The 24982-nt window shown below is 36.9% G+C and overlaps 1 protein-coding gene across 1 annotated transcript in view; it reads left to right on the top strand.

The window, feature by feature from the left end:
- Positions 1-345: 345 nt before the first annotated feature.
- Positions 346-24982, top strand: part of LOC121373330 — a 61670-nt gene continuing 37033 nt past the window's right edge. Inside the window, exon 1 of the mRNA XM_041499900.1 lies at positions 346-542. Within this exon, the coding sequence (XP_041355834.1) occupies positions 470-542 (73 nt within the window). The 5' untranslated portion in view covers positions 346-469. The remainder of the gene's footprint in view (positions 543-24982) is intronic.

The following is a 24982-nucleotide window of genomic DNA, read 5'->3' as shown; positions in this document are numbered from 1 at the left end:
GTTTATAGGGTTAATATGTTTACCACGCTTGTTTTCGACAATATGTACACAAAAACCTTTATCTTTTTTTTCAAATATAGATCGATATTACTTGAAATACAGATATTATCTTTGTGATGTTTTATCATTGCATATTAGCCTTGCGATATGATTAACAAGCTATTGTATGGACATTTCCACGACACGTCAATGAAGTGTTGTCTGTCCTGCCCACGTCTTCGAGAAGACTATCAAGAGTGGTTCGCGTAATCTGGGGGGCGTGGCCAATTGTGTTTCAGTTGTAGGCGAAAATTGTGCCAATGAAATACTAGTATATAGTAAGATATCGTTTGTTGTCGTATTTCTTAAACCGCCGATCGACGTATTTAGATAAACCGGCTCTCCGTATAAAGTAAAGGAAAACTGTGCGGTAGTACGGGGGGAGTTTGAAAATACGCCAGCAGGACAAAAAAAGACCCTCTGGGTGAAGATGGTTTTGTTAGTTTGGCTTGTATCAGTGTTGTTTGTTTCTGGAGTCACATCCTATGCAGTCGATTTCACAGGTAAGATTTTATTTTTATTCTCTGTCACAAATGACGGCTTCATTACAGATTAGTTACCCTGAATGAAAGTACCGCATTTCGCTGTTTTAATAAGTATTCGTGATAAACATGACAACAAAATAATCTATCCTACACAAAATTATCTCTAGTATATTGAAATTGCAATTCTGGTGTGACTGAGCACAAACAGTGGCTTTTGTCGAAACCCGCTCATCGCCGTAACATCATAAAAGTATTGAAATAGTCTGTCACTGGCGGAAACTTGCTTTTGTGAAGAAAAGAAAATCTTCTAGTAAATGAGGCTACATGTACTTGATAGTAAAGTTTTATGGGCATGTTATTCGAGGTATAATATTTACATTTCAATAGACAAATTAATAAATAAATCTTTACATTTCAATACACAAATTAATAAATCTTTACATTTCAATAGACAAATTAATAAATGAATCTTTACATTTCAATATAGAAATTAATAAATCTTTACATTTCAATAGACAAATCAATAAATAAATCTTTACATTTCAATAGACAAATTAATAAATAAATCTTTACATTTCAGTGGACAAATTAATAAATAAATCTTTACATTTTAATAGACAAATTAATAAATTAATTTTTACATTTCAATAGAGTAATTAATAAATCTTTACATTTCAATAGACAAATTAATAAATAATTTTGGCAGTTATGTAATCTGAGTCGTCACTGTATTCATAATCCTATCTCTGCACAAAACAGCTTTTAAAAAATGTTATGACAAAGTCGTGGTTGCTCCCACGAAACACTGCTAGTTACTTCGTTAATAGAAGTCATGGCGGTTTCAGAATTCTATAAACTAAAATTAAATTATATTTAATTTTATAATCGTCTTGCAATTTTGTGTGCAAAGGCAACTTGGCTTTCGGGCTAAATTTGGCTCTTACTGATGTCTGACGGACAAAATTCCAGAGCACTTCTAAAATATATACATAATTGTCTGCACGACAGCGTGCTTGAACCTTAATTGGATATAAGCACGAAAATAATGCTCCCTGGGAACACTTTCAAATAGAAATGCTAAATCAAAATTACGGGGTTGTATATTGTGGATACTTATTTTCTAAGTAATTGTGTAAGTAATTAAATAATTAAATATTGCACAGACACTGGGGATCACGAGATTCATGCGCCCCCCATCCCCTACCCCGCCCCTCGATCCACCAATGGGACTGTTACTCGAATAGATATACAATCAAACCACGTTACAACGACAGTTACACGATTCAGTCTAAATACTGTCGCGCTGGTACTACATGATTATATGGATGATCGTCTAAATACATCACTGCAATAAGCATTGTACAAATCGAAGAATTTATCAACAGTGGCGGGACGTAGACCAATGGCAAAGCGATCGCCGGGTGCGCGGTCGGTCTAGGGTCGATCCCAGCCCATTGTGCTATTTATCGTTCAAGCCAGTGCACCACTACTGGAATATCAAAGCCTGGTATGTGCTGTCCTGTCTGTGGGATGGTGCATACAAAAGATCCCTTGCTACTAATGGAAAAAATAGTATTTGGTTTGGGTTTTTTGTCTAAGACTATATGTCAAAATTACTAAATGTTTGACATCCCACAGCCGATGATGAATAAATCAGTGTGTTTGTGTGGTGTCGTTAAACAAAACAAACTTTAACTTCTACTCAGCTGGACACAAATATCACTTTGAGATTAAAAAGACCATTTTCCGTATTATCTTCCATGCCTTCCCCACCCCCACCCTTCTAGTTTCGGTCGTGTAAACAGTAAAATATCTGATAGCAGTTAAAGTTATATTTTCATGTATATGTAATTTAACCGACACTATACCAGATTGATTTATTAATGACATATAGTCTTAAAGAGGAAACCCGCTATATTTTCCATTAGTAGCAAGGGATCTTTTATATACATCATCTCACAGGCAAGATAACACATACCACGGCCTTTGATATACCAGTCGTGGTGCACTGGCTGGAACGAGAAATAGCCGCAATGGGTCCACCGACGGGGATCGATCCCAAATCAAATGCGCATCAAGCGAGCACTTTACCAGTGGGCTACGTCTCGTCATTTCCTGATTATAGATACAAATTTGTAGTGGCGTCTTTATTCAGCCGTTTTATTTTCTTGTTTCTTTGTTTGGTTGATTGGCTGGTTCATGAGTTTTGTTGTTTGTGTTGTTTATTTTTCTTCTTCTTCTTCTTCTTCATTTTGTTCTTTGGTGTGGTTGTGTTTGCTGGCAGGGCAGGAGTTAATTTCACACAACATGGTAAGTTAACGTTTACGACTAGCAACTAAACCTGTCAAACGTTTACACGTGTTTCTCATCTAGTTTAAAGGGGGCGGGACATAGCTCAGTGGTACAGGTAGTACTAAACCAAATAACTTCCGGCTGGGTCAAACTTCCGGCTGGGTCAACTTTTGATAGAGAAGTGAACACCACAAGTCCTGTGATTGGTGATAAATGTGTGCTGGTTGTAAAAAAAAGTGTTATCTGGGCAAAAGATGTATGTAATTTTATTTCACCTAGTACCATTGTGTCAAGTAGCCTTGTGCTAGAAACATGTATGGGGTACCTGTACAAAAAAGTAATCGAATTTTGTGCGAAACTAGGGTAGTCATAGACGCTACTCATTATCTCAGAAATGAGCAGCTTGACCCCCAGGTTTTTTTTCTCATTCATTTTAATGGTGAGGGGTAGTAGTATTTATATCCGTGGTAGTACTTTTAGCCACGTATGTTACTATTGTCGTCTATGGGATTTGATTTGGTAGTATATAACCCTACAGCGCTCGCCTGATGCGCTATCGATCTAGGATCGATCCCCTTCGGTGGGCCCATTGGGCTGTTTCTCGTTCCAGCCAGTGCTCCACAACTGGTGTAACAAAGGCCGTGGTATGTATTATCCTGTCTGTGGGATGGTGCATATAAAAGATCTCTTGCTGCTAATCGAAACGAGTAGCCCATGAAGTGGCGACAGCGGGTTTCCTTTCTCAATATGTGTGTTCCTTAATCATATGTCCGACGCCATATAACAGTAAAATAAAAAATAAAAATGTGTTGAGTGAGTCGTTAAATAAAATATTTCCTTCCTTCCTTCCTTCCTATTTTAAAAATAAAATCACTACAGAACGAAATATGTATATATCAGACTATATTAGTTGCACTGTTTGTGGTTACAAGAATCGTGGTTTAGTCGTAGATTTACGTGCAAAACTAGGCTTACGATGCTTTGTGAAATTGCTTTCAGGGGTTCTTTGAGCTGTTTCTTAGTGTTATTGTTGCTACTTCTTTTTGTTGTTTGTTGTTGTTTTGTTTTGCTTAGTTTTTGTTGTTGTGGGGGTTTGTTTGTTGTTTGTTTGTTGTTGTTGTTTTGGCTTTTTTGTGTCTTTTTTTGTTGTTGTCTGGGTGGGGGGTTTATTATCTTATTTATTTATTTATTTATTTGTTTGTTTGTTTGTTTGTTTTGTTTATTTATTTATTTATTTATTTATTTATTCATTCATTCATTTATAGTGTATACAATTGTATTATAATAACACAAACAAATAATAAATGTAAAAAAAAAAAAAAAAAAAAAAAAATTAAAAAAAAAAATAAAAAAAAATGTATTACTACGTATCTTTATGTTATTATTAGTTTTGATAATATATATGACAGTTTCAATAACTACACGGTGATTTTTGGTAGAATATGTTTGTTTCCGTGTGTGCGTTGGTGTGGGTTTTTCTTTTAATTCCTTTCTGTATCACTGTAGTTGTCTTTGTGTATGAAAGGCTATTGTTGAATTTGTAATGAGGTAATTAGCGAGGTAAAACGAACAAGCAAAATGTACAATTATGACAGATATCCCAATTAACAGCTTGTAGTTTATTGGAGTCCGCGGAAAGACCACAGCGTGTTCAAGGTGATTATTGCGTAGAACTCATCAGCATTGTAACAATGGATAACAAAAAAAAAAAAAAAAAAAAAAAATATATATATATATATATATATATATATACCATAGAACAGAAGCTGGTACTGGAGATAGTATTATACTGTGACCGAATGTAACGCATATCATCGAAACTAAATTGGAAAGCAGAAATTAAGATGTTTAGCACGTGAATCGGGGCTGCGTTCAGCCAGAGAGAGTAGAAAAACATCCGCTAAACTGGTTTATGCGCTTCACAGTAAACCAAATGGTCATATCGAGAACCAATCAAATAGTTCGCGAACGTTAGCAAAACGTTTGCTGAATGAACTTGGGACAGGCTTAATGCGAGCCATCTACTGAATCGTTCGAATTAGGATCCGGTCGTTTTGGGGTTTTAGACCTTCCAATTTTAACCACAGTTTTCATAGCAAATTGATATAAAATAGAATTATAATGTTTGTTTTCAATAACAATATACAATCAACAGTGAATACTATACAATACAATATAATACAATACAATTATATACAATACAACACAGTACAGTACAGTATACATTGCAATACAATACAATACAATACAATACAATCTTCAATGCAACCTCTGCGTGTGTGTCAGGTAACTAGCTATATACTACCGATGGTTCACTCTCATTTGGTGGAAATATCAGTTGGTTGAACAGTTAAATAAGCTGCTCAAACGGATGATTCAACTGCTAATTACTAGTCATTCAATGACTCTATTTTCCACAGCTGTAAAATCATCACAAAAGATCAATTGTACTAGCATAATTTTTATGGTTATAACATATACATTTTCCAATATCTTTGTCATTTCCAGCACGACCATGTGCTATTATCAGTCAGTTTACCTAGCCATGTTTCTGTTAGAAATATGATGTCCTAAGAAAGTTGTGTTTTTTGGGGTGGGTTTTAAAACATGTTTTGGGTTTTGGTTGTTGTTGTTTTTTGTGTGGGTTTTTTGGTGTTGTTTTTGTGTTTTGTGTTTGTTTTTTGGGGTTGTTTTTTTTTGGGGGGGGGTGTTATCTAACTGCCCCTATCCTTTCTCTCCTTTGAAGTCCATCACATTTCTTCCCAATATGGTAACTCCAATCTTTCAACTTCTTTCACTGTCCACCTCCACATCCCAGTCCTTGTCTCTCAAACCGCGACAGGTGCTTGTCTCTTGTGTCTATCCGTGCCACACACCTGTCATTTCCCATCAGCTTTAACTGTGGGCTTAGTATGACCACTTCGGAGAGTGTTCAGTGGTTACTTCTGGCAATATTAAGTGGCATCTGTAACCACGTACTACATGTTTGCTCCCCTACTACCGGTGGTTGTTGGTTAGTGCCGTGGGTCAGATCAGCTTTATTAACGACAGAGGACGAGGATGTCAGGTGGGTGCAGGGAAATACACAGAGACTGCACCCGTGGAGGAAGTTGAGACAGGTAGGTGATGGTGCGGACAGCTCAGAAGATGGAGGAAACTGACTGACAGGGTCGAAACAGACTGAAATCGTGGAAGAAAGAAATGTTTTATTTAACGACGCACTCAACACATTTTATTTACGGTTATATGGTGTCAGACATATGGTTAAGGACCACACAGATTTTCAAAGGAAACCCGCTGTCGCCACTACATGGGCTACTCTTCCGATTAGCAGCAAGGGATCTTTTATTTGCGCTTCCCACAGGCAGGATAGCACAAACCATGGCCTTTGTTGAACCAGTTATGGATCACTGGTCGGTGCAAGTGGTTTACACCTACCCATTGAGCCTTGCGGAGCACTCACTCACGGTTTGGAGTCGGTATCTGGATTATAAATCCCATGCCTCGACTGGGATCCGAACCCAGTACCTACCAGCCTGTAGACCGAGGGCCTGCCACGATGCCACCGAGGCCGGTAAAAAAATTGTGGAAGAAATTGGAAATGTTTTTATATATATTGAGATAATGACAATGAAAGTGTGAGCCAGCTTTGACGGGATTTGAACCACTGTCGTCAGCTTGATTGACTAGGAATAAATGGAGGTTATTTCTAGAAACATGATCCATTTATCGTGTCCAGTATAGCTTCATTGTAGGTTTATTCAGAAAGAAAGTCAATTATAAAAAAAAAAATCTGTTTGTTGGGTCGTTTATTGTTTTACTGTTTTCAAAACGATAGTTATAAAAGTACGTTCTGGTTGTTCCTTGTAGATTGACTGCTTCCAAAACGAAAGAGATTTATAAAAGTACGTTTCGACAGATGTATTGTATCCAGTATTGTTTTACTGTGTCCAGAATGTAGAAATACGATCCGTTCGTCTTGTCGTTAATACCTTTACTGTTTCTAGAAAGAATGTTTGTCGTGTCGTGTAGTATTGTGTTATCCTATCCATAAAGGCATTTGTAGAAACACGACCCGTTTGTCGTGTCGTGTAGTATAGTGTCATCATATCCATAAAAGCATTTGCAGAAACATGACCCGTTTATCGTGTTATCCAGTACAGTTGTACCGTATGCAAAAAGAAGGTTATTTGTAAAAACACATTCCGTCTATGAAGCCGTTGAAAATCTAAACAATAGAAACATGCTCCCAGAAAGAACACCATGATCATCAGTGTTTGTCTTCAATCGTTTCCAGCACTGGCATACACTAATAGATCGTGAGTTTGGAATGGTCAATCATATCAAGACAAAACACAAGGCAAGAAGAAAACACATTTTGCTTTGTAGTTTTTGCGGGGCGGGGCGTAGCCCAGTGGTAAAGCGTTTGCTTGATGCGCGGTCGGTCTAGGATCGATCCCTGTCGGTGGACCCATTGGGCTATTTCTCCTTCCAGTCAGTGCTCAACAACTGGTGTAACAAAGCCCGTGGTATGTACTATCCTGTCTGTGGATCGTACATACCACGATCCCCGTCAGTGGACCCATTGGGCTATTTCTCGTTCCAGTCAGTGCTCCACAACTGGTGTAACAAAGGCCGTGGTATGTACTATCCTGTCTGTGGGATGGTGCATATAAAAAATATCTTGCTGCTAACCGAAAAGAGTAGCTCATGAAGTGGCGACAGCGGGTTTCCTCTATCAATATCTGTGTGGTTCTTAACCATATGTCTGATGCCATATAACCGTAAATAAAATGTGTTGATCGAGTCGTTATATAAAACATTTCTTTCCTTGTAGTTTTTGTACAATGTTATACCATGGCATAGGCGAAATATAAACATGCACGACTTTAATATGATACAATGGTTCACAGGACATTCTAAAGGCACAGTAACTAAATAAATAAATAAAATCTCTCCTTCTCATAAGCGTACGAGACAGGGGACAAAACTTCGAATTCAAACAAAATGTATACAGATATTGGGGCAAAATGTGCTAACCTGAGACCTTTTTACCATGTATTTCCACCATTCTACCCTCAAAAGTAGTTGTAATTCATGTACAAATGCGTAGTGATTTGTTTGCAACCGTATATAGCTGTTTGGCAGTAATGCTAATATGAATAAGTGTTATCCAGACTTGGGCATTTTCGTTTAATTCGGGGAAAAGCCAGCCTCCCCCCCCCCCCCCCCCCCCCCCCCCCCCCCCCCCCCCCCCCCCCCCCACCTTACAAAAATGGCAGCCAGTACGCCTATGCTTTCCTGACGTTTTCCTAGTCTTTGTCAAAGGTCATTTTATTTTTTAAAACCTTATATTTTTTCGTACGTACGAAATTATTAAGAGGCAAACTCCAGTTTTAGCTTCTTCTCTTTTTTCTTTTCTTTTTTTTTCTTCTTTTTTATCCTCCTGCCCCCGTTACTTTCTCGCCTTTGACCTCCATCTCATTTCTACCAGATCTGACAACACCTCCAATATTTCAACTTCTATCGCTGTTCATTTCCACATCCCAGTCCTTGTCTGTCCAACCGCGACAGGTGCTTGTCTAGTGTGGCTAACATATTGTGGCTATCATATTCATAAACATCGGGTTCGCCCTGCATATACATATGCTCATATACCACTAGAGTTTCGAGCATGTCCGTCCCGGGGCCTTTCTCTGGATAGCCAGGGGCTTGTCCCGGGACAGAAAAAAATTAAGCGGACAATTTTGAAATTTACATCCAAAAATTAAATAGTGGGCCTTTAAAATTTTGATGCGCATCTCTAATTAATATAATTAATAAAGAAAATTCTACTCATTAAATTTGGTCGCTAGATTCGATCGGGGCATATACATATACAGACATTGATATTCCAAGAAGAAGCTATATTTAGTGGGCATTTTAGTTGTTAAAAGTGTTTTATTAGTCAGAAGCATCTTAGAATAGTCTCGGACTTATGGTTAAGGATCACAGAGGTAAGTAGAAATCCGCTACCGCCACGTCGTGCGCTACTCGTTTCGATTATAGCGACCGGCCTCGATGGTGCCGTGGTTAAACCACCGTATATAAGGCTGGTAGGTACTGGGTTCGCAGCCTGGTACCGGTTTCAACCCAGAGCGAGTTATAACGACTCAATGGGTAGGTGTAAGACCACTACACCATCTCCTTTCTCACTAACCACATACCACTAACAACTAACCCACTGTCCTGGACAGACAGCCCAGATAGCTGAGGTGTGTGTCCAGCACAGCTTGCTTGAACCTTAATTTAATATAAACATGAAAATAAGTTGAAATGAAAATGAAATGATTATAGCAGCAAGGAATCTTTTATATCCACCTTCCCACATACAGGATAACACATACCACGGTCTTTTTCACAGCAGTCGTGGTGCACTAACTAGAACGAGAAATGAAGGAAATGTTTTATTTAACGACGAACTAAACACATTTCATTTACGGTTATATGGTGTCGGACATATGGTTACGGATCACAGAGATACTGAAAGAGGAAACCCGCTGTCGCCACTTCATAGGCTACTATTTTCGATTAGCAGCGAGGGATCTTTTATATGCACCATCCCACTGACAGGATAGCACATACCACGGCCTTTGATATACCAGTCGTGGTGCACTGGCTGGAACGAGAAATAGGGAATGAGAAATAGCCCAATGAACCCACTGGCGGGGATCAATCCTAGACCGACCGCGCATCAAGCGAGGTCTGTACCACTGGGCTACGTCCATCCCTTCTTACATAACAAATGACTGATAGCTAGAGACGTGACTGATCGAAACTCGATCCGGGCTGCTACAAATTAGATACGTCTTTCGCGTGTCTCGATCATCGTGGCCTCTGTCACACAGACACACACATACGCTGTTCACATGCAAATTAAACACAGGGGCGGGTTAACAAGTATTTTAGGATGGATCGGGATCAATAGTTATTTAAATTTTTAATGATTTCCTGTGTCTCTTCTCGTTTCGGTTTAGGTACAGAAAGCACTTTTAGGGACGGAAGCAGGATTTCCTTAGGGTTTGACAGGGTTATCTCCATTATTCAGAACAGAACAGAACATAAGTATTGTATTGCATCTACATGGTAATCTTCCACAGAAATACCAGACTAGACCTGATAGTACATGTTTCCCACTAAAAATAAATAAATAAAATAAAATAAATGCATTGTATTCATTCTGCTAATCACAATACACTTGTTAACTTTCTATAACTAATGCTGGGATCGGACTGTCAACTGTCACGACGAAGTTGGCCAACTCGACAGTTGCGTTGTCATTTCCCCCACTCCCACGGGTGCGCTCAGATTAACAAATAATCGGTCGTAGACGTTGTAAGAGTGCTCAGACTAGCAACTGGACAGTCGTAGAAGTCGAGAGATTGGCGAGTTGGCCAAAGTCGTCGTGACAGTTGGTAGTCCTATCACAATATCACTCTATATGCGTAAAAACTAAAACTATCATTCCATATGTATCTGTCTCTCTGTCTATTCCCATTTGTCTGCCTCCTCTGTGTCTGTCTCCGTGTTCCTCCCATCTCTCTCTCTCTCTCTCTCTCTCTCTCTCTCTCTCTCTCTCTCTCTCTCTCTCTCTCTCTCTCTCTCTCTCTCTCTCTCTCTCTCTCTCTCTCTCTCTTTCTCTGTCACTGGTGCATCCCATATTGTAATGTTTGGAAAGATCTTAAAACATGTCATGCCTGTTGACCAATCCATTATCAGATACAAACGATAATTTTGTTTAATAGAAAGCAGCATGTTCTGTAGCGTGGAGTGGAGTGCTTTAACAGTAACAATGTGAACCTTGGAGAGCTTTAACAGTAACAATGTGAACCTTGGAGAGCTTTAACAGTAACAATGTGAACCTTGGAGAGCTTTAACAGTAACAATGTGAATACTACCGGTCATTTTAGATGATGTCCGCCTAATATGTTAAGCGTGTGGGATGGCTAACTCTTGGTTATATTTATGGCACATATATATAAATATATAAATTCACTCATTGATATTTATTATAAATACTTTAATTAAAAAGCTCAATAAATAATTCATAGTTACAATTTTTAAAAAGAATATATTTTTTTATATCAAATTTTGTTTGTAATATGTCTTTAACGCTGTTAAAATGTAACATTTTTTCCTGTACTTTCACACTATAAATATAATATTTGACGTTAATTGTTAACCGATTTACAAAATAACTGTTTTTGTTATTAATCATACCAAATAAAGCAATATCTTTGCTGAAATTAATTTCAATTCCTGTTTTAAATAATATCCATGCTTTTACGTTTTTCCATATATTATGAACCTTGACACATTTGAAAAATACATGTTGCAAGGTTTCTGGATAATTATTACAAAAGTTGCAAATATTAGAATTTATATCATGGATCATGTGTAAAATTTTATTATTATCCTGTTCAATTATTTAGACCCAAAGTTTTTTGCAAATGTTACGTTTATTTCCTATTCGATATTTGTTTTCTTTGCATTTACATGAAAACAAACCCAAACCCCGACAGGTTTTATATACAAATCATCATATAAAATGCACGAAGTTGACTTAATTCCACTTTTTAAAAATCTCTGTGTCTTTTGAATGCACGTTATTTCTCCTATAAATAACTAAGGTCATTTGCATATCAAAAGCATCATTCTATAGTGCGTTTCAAACTAATGTTCGGTTCTATTGTCCTATCCGCACAAATCGTAGTATGACCTATATTTAAGAAAATATCTGTAAACATGAAGCAGGCGCGGATTCAGGTGGGGAGTTCAAGTGACAAAATCTCAGTTTGAAAAAAAAATATGTATCAAATATTATAATTGTATTGTGGAATACACAAGCGCGCGCGCTGAAAGGAGAGACAGATAGACACAGAGAGAGAGAGAGAGAGAGAGAGAGAGAGAGAGAGAGAGAGAGAGAGAGAGAGAGAGAGAGAGAGAGAGACGTCATTTATGTAACGACGCACTCAACATATTTTAATCTATGGTTATATGGTTATAGGGAGAGAGAGAGAAGAAGATGGTATGCATGCGATTGGTGGAGGTGTGACCTCTGCACAACCCCAACCCCACTTAAGGCTTCTTTTGTATATGGAGCGGGACGTAGCTCAAAGGTAAAGCGTTCGCTCATGGTAGGTCGACTGATCGATCCCACATGGTGGACCCATTGGGTTGTGTCTAGTTCCAGCCTGTGCACCACAACTGATGTATAAAGGCTGTGGTATGTGCTATCCTGTCTATGGGATGGTGCATATAAAACGTCCTTTATTGCTTATCAAAATTGCTTATCGGAAACAGTGGCCCATGTGGCGGTAGCGAGTTTCTTTCTCACTGTCATAATGCTCCTTAACCGTTTTGTCTGACGCCACATAAACGTATATCAAATGCGTTGAGTGTGTCGTTAAATAAACATTTCTCTCGTATGTATGTGTAGTCTATATGCATTTCTAGTCGATTAGTTTATAGGTTGTTAGGTTGTTTGATAGTGAATGATATGGAAATAAATTGTTTTTGGTGTTAAAGAGTTCCTGCATACATTAAAGTAATACTCCTGATGGGTATGGAGAAATAGCTTAATCAGTCGACGAACTCATTTCTTCATCACAGGGGGGTATTTTATTTCTTATAAAACTATTTTGTTTTCTAAAATCTTCTTCGATCTGTATTGCATGTTTAACTGCGTCAGAGAAGTGTGTAGGTGTGACAGAGTTCAATGCATGTGCAAGTTCTCTCCGCACCGTGGTCATTTTACCATCATTATGACGAGCTATGTGCCCTTTGACTTGACTCCAGATCAGTTCTATCGGATTGAGTTCAGAATGTCTTGGCGGCAGTCTTAGACACAAGTGCCCATGGCGTTCAGCAATATCATCAGTAACAAATTGCTTTGCACATTTGTTACTTTTCACAAGTTCATAAAGAACTGGCTTTGTCATGTTACTCTCAAAAGGTATATTTTTGTTTCGTAGCCACGACTGAATTTCTTCCTTTTTAGCGTTTAGTGCAGGACATCGTGTAATCTCAGTTAATTTGTTGTGGTAGCTTGCGTTGTCCATGACGATAACAGAAGGTTCTGGTAGAGAAGGCATAAGTTTTTCTTCAAACCATTTGATGAAATTTTCATGATTCATCTCACCATGATAGTCTCCGTCTGGTTTTTTAGCCTCAAAGATCAATTCACAGCCATCTATCAATCCATATTTATCACAGCCAGCATGACAAATAATAAGTCTTTTTTCCCTTCCCAGTCACCGAACAGAGTTTAGGAACTCGATCAGCAGCGTCTGATTTCGGCAGGTGATTGGCGGTACTTGTGCCCGGGTGGATATCTGTCCAATGGTGGGATGTTGTGTGGTTGACATTCACCCAGGTCTCATCTTCATACACTATTAAGTTCTCGTAAACTGGATATTTCATGGAGATAGGACAGTCTCCTATGTGATATATTGGCGTCCTCAAAAATCACTTTTCCGGTTGTAGACATACGTTGGTATTTAAAATCGAGGTCATGGAGTGTTCTTCGTAAAGTTGATATGGATATGTTGATTCCACATTCCTCCCTTAAAGCCACGTTAATCTTATGTAATGTAGGTAATTCGCCCTCTCTTTATAAAATAAATGTATACTCGGTCGTCTAATAGTGACATCTTTATCAAGATAAATCGATGAGTTTTTTTACTGTTGAAACCGAAACTTTAAGTGCAGCAGCGTCGATCGTTTTTTAACAGTGATTTCTGTGCTTGGATTCGTAGAGCTTAGATTTTTTCAACAATAGCCCTTTGGTTTTTTCGCATTACAAATGTAACACCCAACCCCCAAACCCCACCCCTAGCAGTTTATCTTTTACTGTTGTAAACCGAAACTTTAAGTGCAGCGGCAACCTCGATCGACAATTTATTAATATAATGCACCTACAAGAAAGGGTACAGGTTCGTTGTTTTTAATCTATGTTTAACGAAAGATTAGACAATGCTGTTACACACTTCAAAACAATAATAACCGATAAGAAGCATACCTTGGTGTACCGCACTGAATGATTTACAAAGGTAACATAAACCTGTCGGGCCAGCCCATTGGTTTTGTTTTTATATCATCTTCAAAATAATCGAAAAACGTTTCTTAATACACGAACTTTGGGTCTAAATTACATCAACAGGATGAAGTTGTTTTTGAAATTCTATATTGATCGTTACCCATATTTTTGGTAGATCACTCCCTTCATTGGCATATTTTTATTTGTAATATTGTACATATTATTGCACACGTTTAGAATGTCGACTAATTGGAATTTTAAAAAAGGTGTCAATGAATTTAAATATACATTTACCTTGGTAACTTGTATTTTTACGTGAATTCTTCATACACAAATAATATTGCTATTATTTAATGATAGAATAGCACGTGCAGTCATGCTTTGATCGAAATTAATGATGGTTATATACTTGACCAAAAGCAATGCTATCGTATTTTGAACATTTCAGGGCTGTGGTCTGCGGATAAGCTAATAGATAGGCACATAAAATACTACTTTGGCTATATATAAGGAGATAGAGGATCTACCTTGCCTACAGCCTCCTGGGTTTTACTAATCTAATCGATTCAGACAGAAACCCGTTTTTTTTTGTATTACACTTGATCTAGAGTGACTATAAAGCGTTTTGGACTCTGTAATCCAGTTTTTAATAGATGTTTTAAAGATAAAAATATCTAGTCTTTTATATATAAAGGACCATGATATCGAATCGAAAGCTTTTTCAAAATCAATTAAAAGTGGAATGTCATTCATTTCAGTGTAAAACGTAATATCGTATATCAACCTATAATTAATGGATCGAACAATAAGCTGTCCAATACCACACTAGTTAAATTTGAAGAATTCAGTTGTAAACCCAGCCGAGCCAGGGCATTTTTCATTTTTCATATTTTTGAGATAGTTACTTCTCAAGTGTTTTATTTCATCACATATTTTTTGTTCTAATAATTTTCTCTTTTTCGTTCTGTCAACAGAAAACGCTATAGTTTTCACCCTTATTAACATGAGTAGTAAAAAAATTTAACAGTTGACTGTTTATAACAAATTGTAATTCGTCATTGGGAACAGTGTTTAAATTGTTTAAATCATAAACAGGTACAGCATATTGATGTTTTACTTTATTGATTGTTTCTTTCACGAGGCTTACATATTCTCTATCTGTTAACAATGAATTGTTAAATTTCCAAAGCCCTCTGCCTTTCTTTATTGTATTTAAATTTGACGTCAAAACGACGCCTGCATGGTCTGACCTATAACCGTTTTCAATATCTACCTTTTCAACCAAACATATTAAGTTATTAGATATTAAAAAAAGAAAGAAAGAAGTGTTTTATTTAACGACGCACTCAACACATTTTATTTACGGTTATATGGCGTCAGACATATGGTTAAGGACCACACAGATTTGGAGAGGAAACCCGCTGTCGCCACATAGGCTACTCTTTTACGACAGGCAGCAAGGGATCTTTTATTTGCGCTTCCCACAGACAGGATAGCACAAACCATGGCCTTTGTTGAACCAGTTATGGATCACTGGTCGGTGCAAGTGGTTTACACCTACCCACTGAGCCTTGCGGAGCACTCACTCAGGGTTTGGAGTCGGTATCTGGATTAAAAATTCCATGCCTCGACTGGGATCCGAACCCAGTACCTACCAGCCTGTAGACCGATGGCCTGCCACGACGCCACCGAGGCTGGTTATATTAGATATTAGGAAGTAATCTAATCGAACTTGTTTAACTGGGTTTTTTTCCTCCACGTATATCGTTTTAAATTCGGATGCAATTCTTTAAATGGGTCTTTGATATCGAGTATTTCTGTAAGTTCAAAAAGTAGTTTTTTCGTTTTTGGATTGTTAACATGTTTATAGTTTTTAGTATCTAATTTTTTATTTAAAACCAAATTGAAATCTCCATATATATATTTTTCATTCTGAAATTCTTCAACATAATTTATAATATTTTGAAAAAAAATAGTGTCATCTACATTTGGTCCATATAAGTTTACAAGTGTTATTCTTTCTCCTTCGATAGTTATATCAACAATAATAAAATTTCCCGAATCGTCTTTCTTTGTATTGTGTATTTTAAATTCAAATTATTATTAAACATTATTGTAACACCTCTTGCGTTTCCTGTATAAGAACTAAACAAACATTTGTATCTCCACTGAGTCTGAATATATGGTTATAATTCTGTTTTAAATGCCTATGTTGCAAACAGTAAATGTTTGGGTTTTTTGTTTGTTTTTAAATAGTTCAAAATATCACTTCTCTTTTGAGGATCCCCTAAGCCTTGACAATTAAGGGTTAAAATTTTAAAAGTAGCTATGGTGGCCGTCTAACCGCTAAAACGTTATAGTGTTTGCTTGGAAATATTCTCTGACATAAACTATGTAAATGATAAGCAAAGGATAAACTGAAGAGGAAGAAGAAACAGAAGAGGATGAAAATAAGTGCATACCTAATAGCAGACAGGAAACAAAGGAGAACGTCTTAAAACAGACGTCATGAGATACAACGTGTAGGTCATAGGTGTTTGCCCTTTGCCTGGACCCTAAGATTCAATAATGAGAATACAAAATGAGGTATGTAATAATAGTGTTCGTGTATCGTTAGTCCTATTTGTCATGCTGGTAACGATAGTCAAAACGAGTAAATATACACTCAACAAGACAAGTTTAGCAAATATATTTTATGACGTCTATTTTTGCCATGGTTGAATAAACTTAAAAGAAAACCAGGTCCTCCTGGTGTGTTAAGGCAAAGGTTGATGAGTTTATGTTGTTTGTTGTTTCAGATGTGAATACTAATTAATAAAAATAGGTTAATTTATAAATGTTATGTCATTTCTTTTAACATTAGCTAAACTTTCGTTGTTGAGTATATATTTATAATAATAATAATAATAATAATAATAGTAATAGTAGTAATAATAATAATAATAATAGCAATACTAACAATAATAGTAGTGAATAATAATAATAATAATAATAACAATAATAATTGTTATCATTATTATTACCACCACTACCACCACTACCATTATCATCATATACCACAAGCCTTGAGTCTCATAAGTACAGGTATTAGTGTTGGAGTATATGCATGTACATAATATTATTAAATGTATATAAACACATAGATATATTTCTGGACTATTTACTATAAACTTATTTAACCAGATAAAATAAGCATAAACACGATTGGACAGAAACGTTTCAATGGAAAACCTCTATATTGGTCTAAAAAAGTGAACACACAGCCCAACACAGGAGTTTCAAATAGATCTACGAACACGACAGCTCTCTATTATAAAACGTTAACACACAGGCCAACACAGGAGCTTCAAGTTGATCTGCGAACACGACAGCTCTCTATTATAAAACGTTAACACACAGCCCAACACAGCAGCTTCAAATTGATCTGCGAACACGCCAGCTCTCTATTATAAAACGTTAACACACAGCCCAACACAGGAGCTTCAAATTGATCTGCGAACACGACAGCTCTCTATTATAAACGTTAACACACAGCCCAACACAGGAGCTTCAAATTGTTCTGCGAACACGACAGCTCTCTATTATAAAACGTTAACACACAGCCCAACACAGGAGCTTCAAATTGATCTGTGAACACGACTGCTCTCTATTATAAAACGTTAACACACAGCCCAACACAGGAGCTTCAAATTGATCTGCGAACACGACAGCTCTCTATTATAAAACGTTAGCTTACTCTACTGATTTTAAAACGCTACACACAAGCCAAGACAGCTTGGGTTGTTCATATTGAGGTTTGTAACAGGAGGTCAATATCATTCTGATTTGGCATGTTTTCATCCAAGTTTGTAGATTTCACAGACTTCTTTTTTTTTACTACTACTTCTAATAATAATAATGATAATGACAAAAATAATACTACCAATACTACTACTGCTATTACTACTACTACCACTCCCACTACCACTACATCACTACTACTACTACCACTACTACAGGCCCGTGGGAACCTGGGGGCCGGGGGGGGGGGACGTATATTCAATATAAGTACATTAGAAATTTACAAAATCTTGCAACAATTAAAGGTGCTATATAATGCGAACTGTGATAAAAATGTATTTTCTACCAGTAGATAAAATTATTTCCTATAATCATTTATGGGCATATTGTTAAAGGTGTCTTCTTTAAATGTTAAATCAAAATTTTATTTAAAAAAAAAAAAAAAAAAAAAAAAAAAACATTATTTGCAATAGCTGTCATTGGGCAACATTGAGATAGCACCTTTAATACCGGTATAATGGATCACTCATAATATGGTTCTTGACAGATTTGCTCAAAAGTTACTTATAAATGACTACAAATATTTTGTTTTGGAGAGGGATGGGGGCAAACCATCATCAGAAACAGTCCCTCACATATTGTAACAGCCATGAAATTGAGTGCGAGTGCGAATAATTTTTACATGCTCATATACCACTAGAGTTTCGAGCATGTCCGTCCCGGGGCCTGTCTCTGGATAGCCCATGAAATTGACACACGCTGACCAAAATTTGTTATAGTCTGTTCCAATAAAGTGCACAAATCACCTGCTTACTGACATTTTTCTTTAAATTACAAGAGTAAACACCACCTTGAACATCAATGAGCGCCCAAACAAGTAACTGCTAAATTAGGTAGACAATCATTAAATAGATATTTACAAAATATTTACTTGTCAGTTTAATATGTAAGAAATAATCGACGAAAATCAGTTTTATTCTATTGCCGACAGTACTATAGTCCGTTAGTCTTTAGCTTCACGAAGAACTTGCCATCTCAGGTCCCATCTGTTAACACGGTTTCGTGATCTTGCAGGGTTTTTTAAATATGCCAGATTTTTGGCGATCAGATCTTCACTGATGCCAATGCCAGTTCCTTTCAATTTTCTTCTGTGATACAGAGCCTGGTTTTATGCAGTCTTGACATGAATTTCACAATCATTGGTCTTGGTTTCCCTTTCTCATATTTCCCCATCCGGTGTGCAATGCTAATGTCTCCTGTTGATATGTTCACCCCGATCTTCTCCAGAACACTTACTGCGGCCTCAATGGTGCGCTCTGCGGTTTCCCCCTTATCCTCGTCCTTTACACCGAAAAGTAGCACAGAATTCTTTTCTTGTATACTGTTCTAACTCATTATGTTTTTTTCAAAGCAAGCTGGCTGGTAAATATCGCGGACTGGGCGTTACCGTCTAGTTTGTCTACCCACTTTCGAAGTGATTGGTTCTCGTTTAGTAGTTTGTCTTTTTTTACTTCTAGGCTGAAAATTCGTGATTCGAGTTTTTCTAACCGCTCGTTTATGTACATCAAAATATGAGTTTTAGTTATTTCAAGTTCTGTTTTCAAATATTCTTTTGTGATACGTTTTTCATTTATGATTTTTTAACTCAACCATTATCGAATTCATATCTATCTTAGTGTTGCTTTTGGTATATAATGTGATTGATGGCTGTTCGTCGTTTTCCTTATTTTGCTCTTGAAGTACCTTTTTGGTGTCTTGTCGAACTGATGTTTTCCTTATTTTGCTCTTGACGTACCGTTTTACTGTCTTGTCGAACTGATGTTGTCCTTATTTTGCTCTTGACGTACCTTTTTAGTGTCTTGTCGAACTGATGTTTTCCTTATTTTGCTCTTGATGTACCTTTTTAGTGTCTTGTCGAACTGATGTTGTCCTTATTTTGCTCTTGACGTACCTTTTTAGTGTCTTGTCGAACTGATGTTGTCCTTATTTTGCTCTTGACGTACCTTTTTAGTGTCTTGTCGAACTGATGTTGTCCTTATTTTGCTCTTGACGTACCCTTTTAGTGTCTTGTCGAACTGATGTTTTCCTTATTTTGCTCTTGACGTACCCTTTTAGTGTCTTGTCGAACTGATGTTTTCCTTATTTTGCTCTTGACGTACCTTTTTAGTGTCTTGTCGAACTGACGTTGTCCTTATTTTGCTCTTGACGTACCCTTTTGGTGTCTTGTCGAACTGACGTTGTCCTTATTTTGCTCTTGACGTACCCTTTTGGTGTCTTGTCGAACTGACGTTGTCCTTATTTTGCTCTTGACGTACCCTTTTGGTGTCTTGTCGAACTGACGTTGTCCTTATTTTGCTCTTGACGTACCCTTTTAGTGTCTTGTCGAACTGATGTTTTCCTTTGAGAAATCTTCTCGGAACCACTCATGTCGAAGCTGGAGTCACTCGAAGATGGATGATTTCTTGTATTATGTTCTCGATGGGTATGTGTCGACATTCAGTGTAGTTTAGTTAATATCACTTTGTTGAACGGAGGATTTTATCAGTTGTTGTTTGCTCTAGATATATTTTCATATTATAAGTTGCACGATACAAAATCGCTTGCAAGTACTTTATGGTGAACACCTCTTGTCACGGCTTGGGTCCGAGCTTGGGTCGGATTCGAAGATGGCTACCACAACATGGTTTCTCATATTATATGTTGCAAGATATGAAATCGCTTGCAAGTATTTTATGGTGAACAATTCATGTCACGGCTTGGGTCCGAGCTTGGGTCGGATGCGAAGATGGCTACCACAACATGGTTTCTCACGCTTTGTTCAAAATGGATTTTCTAATTATGTTAAAATACCTTATCACAAATACCTTATAAAGACTCTGTAATAATCCTATGAAGATCAGTGTCGTGATTTCAGCAAACAAAAAACATATAACTAGCGGAGCAATTTTCCAAGCGTGTTCCTCTTCGACATCATGACCTTGACCTTAGTAAGATTTGATGAACTTGAAATGCCTGTGCATAATTTTCATTCAACATACGTTACCACTGAAACGAGTTTGACATTTGTTATTCCTCGTAGACATTAGAAGATGGGGTATGGCCTTTTCCTGGCTCCAAGATGGAAATTCACAAAGAAATGTTGAACAGGGATTTAATGTTAGCCCTACCACCTATATTATAATGTTAAGTTCCTACAAGGCACAAATAATTTCAAATTTCACAAATGAAAAACATTTAATTTTAGAATTAATAATTACAATAATATAATAATAAAGAAAAACCTGGGGGGCAGCCATCGTGTGTTTTTCTGGCTGATTATGCCAACACCAACATGCGCGGAAGTGACATCGTAGTTTCAAACAGGAAACCAAGTTTTAGACACAAATATCACACAGCGTTGTAAGAGACCCAGTAAGTTTAAGTTTAATTAATATGTCATATGAATAGTGACAATAATTATTAAACAACTTTGTGAATTTGTTTTTATCTTTGTTAGCCTCGCTATGACGATTGTCAGCAAAGCTTTTTTAATACCGATTTGTCCGGCGTCCGTCCGTTCGTCAACGTTTCTTTTGAAGTCTAGCTTCGCCCACAGCTTTGATTCAATTGTTCTGAAATTTGGTTCAATAATCTTCCAGCGCACAAGTAATCTAATATAAAGAGTATTTGGAAAATTTTGAATTTTTATTAAATGTTTTTTATATTTTAAATTAAAACTTTGAAAGTCTATCTTCTTCTAGAGTTTTGATCGGGAGTTTTGATCGGGTAGTTTTGAAACTCCGTACTAAGGTTCTCTTGAAAAGTCTTCAGAAACATATAGATATATTGGATTATTATTTTTATTTCATTTTTTAAATTTAATTTAAACTGTTTAAGTAGAAATTTAACATTTAACAGTCTGCCTTCTTCAAGAGTAAGACCGGCCTCGGTGGCGTCGTGGCAGGCCATCGGTGTACAGGCTGGTAGGTACTGGGTTCGGATCCCAGTCGAGGCATGGGATTTTTAATCGAGATACCGACTCCAAACCCTGAGTGAGTGCTCCGCAAGGCTCAATGGGTAGGTGTAACCCACTTGCACCGACCAGTGATCCATAACTGGTTCAACAAAGGCCATGGTTTGTGCTATCCTGCCTGTGGGAAGCGCAAATAAAAGATCCCTTGCTGCCTGTCGTAAAAAGAGTAGCCTATGTGGCGACAGCGGGTTTCCTCTAAAAACAGTGTCAGAATGACCATATGTTTGACGTCCAATAGCCGATGATAAGATAAAAAATCAATGTGCTCTAGCGGCGTCGTTAAATAAAACAAACTTTTCTTCAAGAGTAAGGGGCGGGATATAGCCCAGTGGTAGAGCGCTCGTTTGATGCGCGGTCGGTTTGGGATCGATCCCCGTCGATGGGCCCATTGGGCTGTGTCTCATCCCAGCCAGTGCATAACGATTGGTATATCAAAGGCCGTGGTATGTGTTATCCTGTTTGTGGGATGGTGCATATAAAAGATCCCTTGCTGCATTAGGAAAAATGTAACGGGTTTCCTCTAATGACTACAAGTCAGAATTACCAAATGTTTGACATCCAGTAGCCGTTGATAAATGCGTTCTAGCGGTGTCGTTAAACAAAACAAACTTCTTTTCTTCTTCAAGAGTTTTGATTGGATAGTTCTGAAATGTGTTATAGTGATCCTCTGGGGCACCCTCGAGAAACTAAATGAAATATATTTTAAATTTTAGATTTAAATTGAAACTTTAGAATCTTCTCCTAGAGTTTTGGTCGTATAGTTCTGAATTTTGGCACTACGATTCTCTGAGGCAGTCTCCACAAATTAATAGAGATATTTTGGAAATAAAGAGTCATATGTTTTTTAATTAAATTTTTAAAATGTCAATAGAAATTTAACACTCAATTTTTTTTAAAACTATTTTCTCCTAGTGTTTTGATCGAATAGTTCTGAAACTTGGTACTATGATTCTCTACGGCAGTCTTTACACAAACTAATAGAAATTTAACAATTTAAAAATCTGCAGTCTATTTTTACCTTCAGTTTTAAATTTAACAGATTTAAATTTACATTTTACCTGCCCTATGACAAGCTATATTGGAGCTTTTCTAATACCGATCTGTCTAGTGTTACGTTTGCCTAGAAGTCAATCTTCTTATAGAGTTTGTCTTGGATTGTTCTCAAATTTGGCATAGTAATCTTCTGAGGCACTATCCACAAATTAATAGAGATATTTCATAAACTGTCAATTAATTTTTTAATTTTTATTTCGAAATTTTAAAATTGAAAATTTAAATTAAGAAAGCTTGTCTTTTTCAATGTTTTCTTCCTTTTTGATATAAAATATGTAACAGATATCTGGCTTAGAAATAGATTTATATGTTAGCGACCGTATTCATTGTTGTCGGCAGATGTCTAAAGAAATTGAAAAAAACCCCAAAACAATGCGATTGGTAGGGAGGCGACAGTTGATCACGTCAGTTTGTGGAGGGCTGAGTCAGAATAGATCCTGATACATTGGGGGAGGGAGGCAGAGAGCGGGAGGATATATATATATATATATATATATATATATATATATAGAGATATAGATAGAGAGAGAGAGAGAGAGAGATAGAGAGAGAGAGAGAGAGAGAGAGAGAGAGAGAGAGAGACAGAGAGACAGACAGAGAGAGAGAGAGAGAGAGAGAGAGAGAGAGAGAGAGAGAGAGAGAGAGAGAGAGAGAGAGAGAGAGAGAGAGAGAGAGAGAGAGAGAGAGAGAGAGAGAGAGAGAGAGAGAGAGAGAGAGAGAGAGAGAGAGAGAGAGAGAGAGAGAGAGAGAGAGAGAGAGAGAGAGAGAGAGAGAGAGAGAGAGAGAGAGAGAGAATAACACGTAATGTAAACTTTCCTGTTTTGATATCTACATTACATTTATTTGTTTCTTGATGAAACTGAAGAGAATTGTCTGTTCAGTGCCCTGGTTTATAGGATATTACACGAGCTTCCATTTGGTATCACGTTCTAGTGGGACCGTTTCACTTTGATATGTACTAAGATATTTTTAATCATATGGATAATAAAATACGATTTGTAATGCTTGCATAGGTGTACGGGTTCCCAATTGTGTAGGGGGACAGGCTAGCTTTTGCCCGAATTAAACGAAAATTCCCGAATCTGGATAACAACATTTATTCATATTAGCATAACTACCAAATACCTATATAGGGTTGCAAACGAATCACTACGCATTTGTTTACATGGAGTACAACTAATTTTGAGGTTAGAATGATGGAAAAAGGTCTCTGATTAGCACATTTTGCCAGAATATCTATATAATTTTACTCGAATTTGAGGTTTTGACTACCACCACCACCTCCAAAATTATATTTTAGGAAATAAAATGAAATTTAACCTAATACAAATATTAGAACGACCAGAAACACGTTTAATGTACAGCCACTAATATTTTGTGCATAAAAATAGATTTGATATGTAATTACAATCGTTAAAAAGTCTCTGTTAGTCAATAACATCTTAAAAATTGCAGCAAACTCAGGAATGTCCCTTTAAAGTTCTAATAAACACTTATCGGATCAAAACGTTTTGGCATTACGGGATAAAAAGGCCATACAAATAAATATATGGACATACAATTTGTAAAGCTTCTTTTTCGTTTCACTTGCTGACGAAAATGGTCAACAATTGTATGATGGACACAGCTGAAGTTTTTGCTTAAAACAGTCTTAAAAGGAAGTAGCAGACGATAACCGATTCCACACCCACGCCGGACCTGAAATAGGTCAAAGTGTATCGTAATTATCCAATTTTACATACGGGAAATAACAACAACAAAAAATAAAAAAAAATAAAAAATAAACTAACACCAAACCCACCCACCCAAACCTTGAAATGGTAAAAACTTAATTATTTTTACAGTTCCTTTAATTGAAAAGCAATGTTTTGTATATCGCATTTCAAAGGTACTCTGTTAATTTTCTATAGTGCTTTGGGATTTACTTCGAGGCAGAGGTAATTGTGACAAAAAATATTTTGAAACAACCCAATAACTTTCATGGCAATCCAATGTAATTACGTGCATACGTACTTAACTACAGCTACACAGAGCAATGCCTTGTATTTTGACTTGCCATAAAAAAATATCGTGTGTATTAAAGTGAAGCACGCGTTACTCTAAAATTGTGTAATAAGGCCAAACAAAATCTATCGCTGGTCTCTGGTCAGCGCGCGCATCCATCTTGAACTCGCGTGTCAATATTTTTTAATTTTTTCAAATTTCTCGTCGTAGCTACAACAGCGCCATCTATACATGAATTAA

The sequence above is a fragment of the Gigantopelta aegis genome, chromosome 5, assembly GCF_016097555.1.
Source record: "Gigantopelta aegis isolate Gae_Host chromosome 5, Gae_host_genome, whole genome shotgun sequence".
Lineage (NCBI taxonomy): Eukaryota > Metazoa > Mollusca > Gastropoda > Neomphalida > Peltospiridae > Gigantopelta > Gigantopelta aegis.
The sequence above is the reverse complement of the archived record's forward strand: the minus strand, read 5'-3'. Positions and strand labels throughout refer to the sequence as shown.